Source organism: Microplitis mediator, chromosome 3 (assembly GCF_029852145.1).
Source record: "Microplitis mediator isolate UGA2020A chromosome 3, iyMicMedi2.1, whole genome shotgun sequence".
In the NCBI taxonomy this organism is placed as follows: domain Eukaryota; kingdom Metazoa; phylum Arthropoda; class Insecta; order Hymenoptera; family Braconidae; genus Microplitis; species Microplitis mediator.
In genome coordinates this window covers 16,920,348-16,931,006 of record NC_079971.1, presented here as the reverse complement: position 1 = coordinate 16,931,006, position 10,659 = coordinate 16,920,348, and the positions used below count along the sequence as shown (strand labels likewise).

The 10,659-nt window shown below is 27.3% G+C and overlaps 1 protein-coding gene across 1 annotated transcript; it reads right to left on the bottom strand.

Annotated features, from left to right (window-relative positions):
- Positions 1-6,187: 6,187 nt before the first annotated feature.
- Positions 6,188-10,250, bottom strand: LOC130665014 (probable 28S ribosomal protein S6, mitochondrial). The gene is made up of 3 exons (XM_057465249.1): positions 10,061-10,250; positions 9,653-9,954; positions 6,188-6,394 (listed from the first exon to the last, which is right to left on the bottom strand). The coding sequence occupies exons 1-3, from the start codon at positions 10,103-10,105 to the stop codon at positions 6,289-6,291; spliced, it is 453 nt and encodes a 150-aa protein (XP_057321232.1). The 5' UTR covers positions 10,106-10,250; the 3' UTR covers positions 6,188-6,288.
- Between the last annotated feature and the right edge of the window lie 409 nt (positions 10,251-10,659).

Genomic DNA, 10,659 nt, shown 5'->3' with positions numbered 1-10,659 from the left:
TCGAAGTAAAGTTGGAGATCTTTTTACTATTCCGGCAAAACTATCAGACTTTTCATAAAATGTTGTAGAATCTTTTTTGTTGACAATTCTATTCTCTACAAATTATTGTCAGTAAAGTTTTTTAAAATTCCGCATCGTTTTCTAGTTATTTCCATTTTAATGTCGAGCTCTTGAAATCGATCAGAACCACTTTTTTAAGAGCTTGAAATTGAAATGAAAATAAATAGAAAACGATGCGGAATTTGAAAAAACTTTACAAATAATAATTTGTAGAGAATAGAATTGTCAACAAAAAAGATTCTACAACATTTTGTGATAAGTCTGATAGTTTCGCCGGAATAGTAAAAAGATCTCCAACTTTACTTCGAGCTCCAATAACTTTTGAACATATGGATTTATCGAAAAATGATAAGAGACCTTTTTTGTAGCGCAAAAATTTTTTTTTTGTGTTAAACTATGATTTTTTCCACATGCAATTAAAAAAAAAAAATGTTGCTCCGAAATGACGCACCTTAATGTATATTATATAATAATATATATTAGGGTGCTCCGTTTGAAACGAAGTTTTTTTTTTTTCGTTCCCCATTAAAAATCTTGTTTTACATGTAAAAATAAAAATTCAGTGAAATTTTGAGCTCTTAATAACAATTTTAAGAACTGGAACAACGTCGTTGATGTTTTCCCATGCTAAAAGCATGTAAATTTTGATTCTTTTCTTTTTATCGAATAAAACTCAGCCCCATATTCACGTATCTTATCGGTTCAAAGTTTTTTAGGAAGAGAATCGTATGCTCTTTGAAAAAGTCTGTATGTGCTTAGCAGTACCTTCAACTACAGCCCTCGTGGAAGCCTTGAAAGTCTAATTTCCTACGAAATTAGTGGTTTTTTGTTGTTAACTTGTAAACGGTTGACTTTTGGGAAAAAAAGTACATGACATTTTTTGTAGGAAATTTAGTCTTCTACAAAAAATTTCTCATAAGTCAAATCTCTAAAATCAATATTTAAAAAGATATATGAACTTTAACTAAGTAAAATTCGAAATTTTAGCTAAATGTCAATGTTCAATACTATACAATATATTCAGTTATTAACTTATGGTAAGTATCAATTAATATATATTCATATAAAATATAAAATGCCCGTAATTATTCATCGAAATTGTTCTTAAGTACCAACCTCATTTGCAATTCTTTTGAAAAATTGAATGATTAAAACACAGGTTTGAAGAATCTCGTTCGGATTTTCGATGTCCTTGGGACCTAACAGATGGATTATGTTCAAAAAAACATGGTTTATGTAATGGTTTTGAATTATAAAACCGTTAATCTTGACATTTAGCTAAAATTTCGAATTTTACTTGGTTAAAGTTCATACATCTTTTTAAATATTGGTTTTAGAGATTTGACTTATGAGAAATTTTTTGTAGAAGACTAAATTTCCTACAAAAAATGTCATGTACTTTTTTTCCCAAAAGTCAACCGTTTACAAGTTAACAACAAAAAACCACTAATTTCGTAGGAAATTAGACTTTCAAGGCTTCCACGAGGGCTGTAGTTGAAGGTACTGCTAAGCACATACAGGCTTTTTCAAAGAGCATACAATTCTCTTCCTAGAAAACTTTGAACCGATAAGATACGTGAATATGGGGCTGAGTTTTATTCGATAAAAAGAAAAGAATCAAAATTTACATGCTTTTAGCATGGGAAAACATCAACGACGTTGTTCCAGTTCTTAAAATTGTTATTAAGAGCTCAAAATTTCACTGAATTTCTATTTTTATATGTAGAACAAGATTTTTGATGGGGAACGAAAAAAAAAAAATCTTCGTTTCAAACGGAGCACCCTAATATATATATATATATATATATATATATATATATATATATATATATATATATATATATATATATATATATATATATATATATGTAATAGAACCAAGTTTTGAGAACACGATTGTGTCTAGAATTCTTATCGGATCCTAATGAAATTTTTCACACTTATTCAATGGGCGATTATCACGATTAAGTTCGAAGATGGGCTGAATCGTTCGATTAGTTTAGAAGTTATGGCTGTTTCAAATTTCCACGATTTTTCAAAAAAAAAAAATTTTTATCCACTTTCAAGTTCCTATAACTTTAAAACTCAAACTCATAGCCCTGATTAAAACAATCGATTTAAAGGGATTTGCAATGTTAAATGCCCATAAGAAGAGAGAATCAAAAATATTCAAGGTATTTAAAAATAGTAAAAAGTATTAAAAAAATTTTTTTTCGAATCCCTTTAAATCGATTTTTTTAATCAGGGTGATAATGTCTGCAAAAAGTATTTGAAAGCTTGTCTAATAAGCTTTAATTTATGACCTTAAATTTGATGTTTTGACCATTTCTTCCAATAATTTGATAGCTTTGAAAATTTTAATGGAATCAAAAAATGTTGAAAATATGGTATTCATTCCATATAACTTATACATTTCCCATTATGATACAATTTTGTCAGTTGTATTTTATTGTATACAAAAAACCTGTAAGATTCACAGCTATTTTATATTTTAAAAGTATTTCTTTTGTTATTAATGATGTTTCAATCGTACCTGCACGTCCTATAATTATATCCGATCTTGTCATCGTAATAGCGATTACAATTATGATCTCATACTAATTAAATTTTCTATACTTTGTTTACGTGAAGGTTAGTTTGGTACATTACTTATATAAATGTTTTCTCAAATCAACTATCTGAAGTTCTCTATCGAAAATAGTCGTTGTCATTTTTTGCTCTCACTCTTAGCAAACGAGCCTTATTTCATATCATGACTATACACTAACATGTATCACAAGATATGTATATATGAAACTTTTTATATATATTAATTGGAAAATCTACCTTCCATTTCGGCTGCCGAATGGCCTGTTTTTTTTTACATCAAGAGGGTTTTCCACTTCCAAGACGGCGCAAATTTTCGTAAAAAATAGTAGTTTTTACTTTAAATGACCATTAAAAAATTAAAAAATAAAAAAAAAAAAAAATAATCAGGGAACGTTGAGGGGAGATTTTAATAATGCTTTGACTAAATTTCAATGGTTTATTATTTCAGTTAATTTCCAGCTGAGATACACTGCTCACCGCAAATCATCTTTTTTTAAAGACGTTCTGGGAAAAGCTCTGTCGCGGACTTGTTTGCGGACACTTTTACATAAAAAAATTACCTAATGTTGTTGAATATATACTTAATAATGTTCAAAAGGTTTTAATAAATTAGTTCAATCCATACGCCTGAAAAAAAAATTCATAAAAAAAGCGTTTTTTTCACGATTTAGTCCCCCCCCTCCCCTTAATGTAAACATTACAGACAATGTGTTATCTTATAAAAATATTTTTTACAGCTGTCTATGCTATATTAACGTTTCACTACCCGATGAAAAATGATTTCATCTGATTATATAAGAAAACATATGAGTATATATGATCATATATGAGATCATATATAATTAAACATAAGTGTAATTTCCACAAAGAAATATATATAGTTCCTAATGACCACCACCTTCTTCTATCCCTTCTAGTCCAGTCGATGTGGACGAAAAAACGGTGCAGGATCAAAAAATCCGCTTTTATCAACCGATTTTGAAAAAATTTTTTTTTAAAATGTTAGAAAAAATTTAAAACAAAAAGTTGATTTAAATTCGATGTGCGCAAATTTTTTTTTTATAAAAAAATTAGATGTAAAATTGAATATCTCAGAAACTATTGAGAAGTTATCGAGACAAATTAGTATCATTATGTTTGGGATTTACTAACGAACAAAATAAATGTTGACCGAAGTCTCTACGACAAATAGTTGCTGAGATAAAAATTATTGAAGCGCGAAAAACGAAAAAGCGCGTCATTTTGACCGCGCGCGTATAAACAAAAGGCTGTAACTCGGTCGCATATCAATATTTTTACAAATTTTTTTTTTTTATTCTTTTGGTAAATCATATATCAACCATAAAAAAAATTGGTAACTTCCAAAAAAATTTTTTCAAATTTAAAATTTAAAAAAAGTAAAAATCACTTTTTGTTAGTTAAAAAATAGAAAAAATGACCAAATGGATAATTTTTTTTGAACAATTACCTAAACAGTGACGGGTAATGACAGTTAAAAAAATTTTTTTTTTCATAAGAAAATGCGTTTTTAAAATTATTGGAATTTATCAATAATTAAAAAAAAAAAAAATTTTTTTTTTGATACAACATAAATTAATCTCGCGAAATTCTGAATCGAATGGTATAAAAATGGTATAAGAAACTAATTTTGGTCGATTTTTTGGAATTTTTCCTTTATAATTTTGAGTATGAGGACTTAAAAAAATTTCTTGCTACGGGACATAGAAAAAATTCGACTTCGGATACCTTCGGGAATTGCTAGAGAGAGAAAGTAATCGTTATCCGTTAGAAACAGACACTACGTCTTATGCCCACTTTCTGCATCATCTAATGCCAATCCAAAAGAAAAATAACAAGTATCAGAGTTTAAGTTGTTATAATGATATTTAATACTTAGACATGTATTTTGATAATGATAAAAATAAAGTTCCTTTTTAAAAAGATAAAAAACGATTAGAAATTCTGAATTATAGCAAGTAAAATATACATATTATGGGAAGGATACATTGTCAATGGCATCATAAGCCCTGAACTAAAAATTACAATCTCAAATAGTAATTTTATCTCTCGGAGTAGCAATTTGTCTTACCAACATTCTAAAATGTACACTACCTACGTAGTATTACGTTGGAGATGTAAGATTCATCAACTACGAAACAAAAATCATGACTAATGTACTAACTTTTAATAATTCTTATAACAATTTCTACTTTTTGTAAGATTGAACTATTTTTATATGCATAAGTAAATATTGATTTTTTTCAAGCCAAGATTTAACGAAGTTTAATACAATTTTCACAGTTAACTTGAATTTTCAACAAATGATGGTACTTTTTGATGTATGTTGTAATTTTTAATTTTAGATGAAATTTTTCAATATCTAATGATGATTATTATAGAATTTAAAATAATATTTTTGTTGATATAATTGTACTTTATATTCAGTGTGATAAAAACGTTTGAGTTTTAAATAAAATAAAAATTACAATTTTTAAATAAAAATTATTAAAGTTGTGAGCTATTTTTGAATTTTTTAAGTAATTATCTCTACTTAGGATTGTACTTACTATGATAAATGAAAATAACAATCTAGATGGTAATAATTAAAATGAAAAATTGATTTTCTATTAGCCATCGTAATTTTTTTCTTGGATTGTGATTTTTTATTTGAGATAGCAAATTTTTAGTTATGGTTGTAATTATTATTTAACTTTGAGCGGCATTTTTCTCCGAGTTTTTTACTGTATATATACGTATACCTAAAAAATACTTAGAAAATACCGTTGTGTTAAAACTGCAAGTATTGATGAGCTCTTTTGAAAGATGCAATATCGATCCCAATCAATTGATGTTTTGAAATTATGCAACATGTACATTCGTGTGTACACACACACACACACACACACACACACACACATGTCATAAAGACTGGTTATTGTCTAATACTTCACGATTGTATTTATTTTTATTCATAAGCAATGATCTTGTAAACTAACGATTTCTAACAAACAGTTTTATAGTAAAATTGATATTTGTAATTTACATAGGAAAAATTATGCAGGAATAATTTACAAGTAATTTATGGAGTAATTCCTGCGTAAAAAATTGGAGTTTCGATATCAGTAACCGATTGAAACAACTTAGTGATATGCTAATGGTGTCAGGAACTATTGAGGTAGGCATGCATCACGGTTTGCAATTAGAAGTAGAATAACAAAATAAATAAAAAAAATCATATTTTCTATTATTTTAACTCGTATTTTATTGCATAATATTTATTGATTAATACCATCAATTACGAAGATATTATCAAGGTACCGAAATAACTAACAAATGGCATAATAACAAGGCTAGAATAAATATTAGATTTATCTAAAAAAACAAGCATGCTTGTTTTTTTTCCCAATAACTAAAAGCAATCACGATGTGATTGCCAATTGTTGTCGAAGGCAATGCAATTTGAAGTTTCGATGCAGATATTATGAAAATACATTTGAAATTGAAAAAATTTGTATTTAAATAAGTTTAGAAAATAAAATATTATATAAGAAAAATCAATTTTATTAATAATATATACATACTCACTAGCTATTACATTTATCAACATTAATGCGATTATTTGAATTGTATTGTTTTTACTTATTTCTGGAATGGATAATAATCTAATCCAGAATTGTATTTAAATTCATATGTGTATCCAACTTTAGTTTTCGATGCAATATCCAGTAATTTTTGTACTTCTGGTCTGTAAAAATTTAAATTACACATTAAAGACGATGAAAAAAAAATCTGTTCATAATTAAGTTTCTAATTTTTTTTGCATCCCATAGAAGAATATAATTCATATAGTTTGCATCTCATAGAAGAATATAGTTCATATAGCGCAAATCTCACAATTTTTTAATTTTCATCATAAGCATAAGGTAATGTTGAATATACACTATGATTAAAATGATGTAATTTTTTTGCAAGCGTTAAATAAATAAATCAATTAACAAAAAAAAATAGTAAAGAGAAATCGAAAATTTAGTTAGGACGACTAATTTTTCGTGGTAAAAAAATTTATTGCAGCTCAAAGATACCTTCAAATGAGGTATAAATTGTTAAAAAATATTAGATAACTTATTGTGATTTATAAATATAAATATAGATACTGTAATTGACGCATAAATTATAAATCAATATTCAGAACTAGCTGCGAACACCCGCTTCGCTGGGTTATTTTTTGTTAGTGCATTTATTTATGTATTGCACGACTCATGATGCGAAGCATCAGAGTGTGCTTTACGATCGAAAAATTTTTTAATTTTTGGGACTGTTCTAAAAATTTCGAAAACGATCTGATAAGTTCTAAAATGTTAGAATATCGAATTTCACTTAAAATTAATTCTTATCAGTCTAGAATATTTTCCGATCAGGTTGTTCAGGATATATTCGTGTAATTTACAACTTTTTAATATATTGTAGAATTTTTCGGAATGTTTTAAAAAGTTTTAAAACAATCTTGTGCGTTTTAGACCAATAAAATAATTTCGACATTTACATATATATGTTAGAATTTGATTCTCTCTAAACATGAATAAGTGAAATAAGTGAATATTCACTAATTCTGAGTGCCAACCGAACCACTTTTTGAAATTAGTAATTCGGTTTGCACCTGGAATTAGTGAATAATCACTTATTTTCACTAATTCATGTTTAGAGAGTTGAATTTCCAGAACAATCCAAAACATTCTACAAAAATTAGAATCATATTCATGAGATTTAAACAACTAAGTATAATTTGGTGCTTTCTAAATGGTTTTTCAAATTTTTGGAACAATCCAGTACATTCTAGACTGATTGGAATAATTTTTGAATGATTTTGAAAATTCAAAAGTATTTCAAAATTTTCAAGATCATCCTTGAAATTGATAGAACAATCTAAAACATTCTAGATAAATTAGAATCATTTTTAATTGATTTCAAACAACTAAATACAACTTAGAGCTTTTCGAATAGGGTTGCCACCTCTCTAGTTTTGATCGGGAAGCTCCCGAAATCGTGTAGTCTCCCAACTCCCGATTTTTAAATAGAATCTCCTGAATTCAGTCAGTAAAATTTTTGTTAAACGAAATTGATTGATTTTTCTATGATATCATATTCATGTTGTAAGTTATTCAACAATCCCGGTCAAAAATAAAACTTGATTCAAGTTTGCTTCACCTTATTTTCGTTTGAAGTTACCGATTCTCTGATAAGATCTCGTCTTTTTCGACAAAGTTAAATTTTTCTCAACTCTTAGAGCTTTTTCAATCTTCATTTGAACTTATTCGTCTTCACTTCGAGCACGATAGTTATTTACCTTACTTTTGACGTACTGAACCAAGTCGAAAAAAAGTTATTTATTCGCCTTACGTAGGACTTTACTACAATATACATTGATATTGATTTTTCATAAATTTTTGAAACAATCTAGACCGTTCTAGACTAATTAAGATCATTTCCAATCTACTTAAATCAATTAAGTGCAATATGAAGCATTCCAAAAGTGTCTCGAAATTTTTAGAATAATCTGGAACATTCTAGTTCAATAAGAATTATTTTTAATATTTTAAAGTATTTGGATATATTGTAGAACTTTTAAGATTATTATTGAAATTATGAGAACATTCTGGAAGAATCTGGAATATTCTAGAAAAGTTCTCAACATCTTGTCACTTTGTTCTTGACAAAGGCTTTCAATGCCACTCAGGACAATCTCTAGTGCATATAAGCCGTACAGCATTTTAAAAAAGGATAGAAGTATTCCATCACACATTTTTACCACCCACATTCACCTACTCCCACCCACCGTAACCAAACTCAAATAACTCTTATTTTTAGTTACCTTTCTCACCTGGTACCTGCCCAGGTGTCACGAGGAAAGCTTCATAAGCATGCAGGTATTCAAAGCACATTAGACGCTATTAAGAACCTAAGGTTTCAACTGACAATAAGTTATATTAGATCACTCTGGGATCTTGGACTATTATTTTTATATACATCGTTCAAGTTAACCAAAAAACTTTTGCCATAAGCTTTTTTTTTCTCAACAAATTTAAATAAAATAATATTCAATACTATTCAATTCTTTAAATACTATTTCTCATGAGCGTTTCGCAATATGCATTATTTTAAATCATCTTCTAAACTGGGGTGACAACAATAAAATTATTTTTAATTCAGGCTATAGCGACTTTAATAATATTTAATAAAAGTTTCACGAAATTCTTGAATATCAATAAAAATACCGTTAAAAGACCCAAGTCCGTCTTATTTTTTCATCTTAAAAAAAAAAAATTAAATAAATAAATAATGAAGTAGATATATTTATAAGCAATAGCAGATGAGTTGCTAAGTTTTTCATAAATTACGTTTATAAATATATATTAAGTTTTCTTTTTAATGAATATGAGGAAAAATATTATTTGAATACGAAACATACTGTATTTTATCAAATAATATAATATAATATATACATATTATGTAGCATATTATTGCTCTCAGTAGCGAACCGCTTAACTTTATTCTAAAAATTTTGAAAAAGAACTAAAAAATTGTAGAAAAAAAAAAAATCATAATTTCGACTGAAAAAAGAATATCAAAATATGCATAATATATAGTTATTCTTATTTAGGAAATATTTCCTCTACGAATGCAAATGAAAAAAAAAATTTTATATGTTAATTTTTTAAAGTATCGATTCCCTGAATTTGTTCGTCAAAGATAAGCCATTTTCATGTGACAACTTTTACTACTTAAAAAATCGATATAAATGTGTAAGCACAGACAGATTGTGTTATGAAGATGCTAACAAAAGATACTAAGAAGTCATTTTTTAAAATATATTATCTAGACCTAAGAGGTTTGTTAATGTGAATAACGATATTTGTATAGAGTCTGTTTAAAATCAAAGTTGGATTTTTAGCTGTGCTAGCATTAAAGATCAATATTATTCAATAAAAAAATAAATAATACAGACCTGTATGGAGGAGGCAACATTTCCTCGTGCCAAGTACATGGTTCTGGTTCATCATCCGGTTTTTTGAATATCCTATTTCGAATAATATCAATATCACGTCCACACTCTTCTATCAAATCATCGATTTTACGAGGAGGTATATCGAAGTGAATAATATAATAGCTTGCTTCTCGATGAACTAAATTATGGCTACTCATTTTAAAAGGTGTTGGCTTATGACCAAGGTTGTCAATTTTCCTAATGATTCCATCTCTATTAAAAATTGCATTTGAGACCCTTTTTAATGCATTAAATGTCTCAGCCTAATTAAAATTTAATTACAATATTTTATTTTATCGTATTTTATACAAAACTACTTAACCTATATGATATTCATTGTTAATACTAAGGAGAAAATAAATTATGTACCTTATTCATTACACGAAGTAATAGGGGCATCTCGTAAGTCGGCATAGTGAATTATTAATTAGTTCTTTTTTATTTTTAAAAATTACGTCTCACTACTTTACGGACGATATGATAATCATTTATGTTATTTATGAAATAAATAAAACAAAATCAAATGCTACTTTTTAGAAATTTAGGTGAGTTTTCATCAAATCGACTTATGGTTTTTCCCCAGGGTAGCCAATTTGACTGCAAGTTGACAAAAATCTACCCTAACAGCACAGTTGTTATATCCTCAGTGGCCTCAGGTGCCTCCACCTGTTAATTAATTATTGAACTTGAGATCCATAAATAGGCGTGCATTTAAATTTCATTTGAAATTATATATTAATATCTTACAACACTTATTGCGTCTTATCCATATTTAGTCAATAATTTAAATAATAAATCTTCGTGGCACATACTTATTTAGTTATATATTTTTATTATAAGAAACGTTAAATAAATCTTAATTTTGTATTCAGAGAAATATAAATACAGTTTGAGTGGTCTTGGAACGTTTCCTGTCACCCGATACTTAAAACCTAAACAAAACACACGCATAAAAATCCTGAATAGGC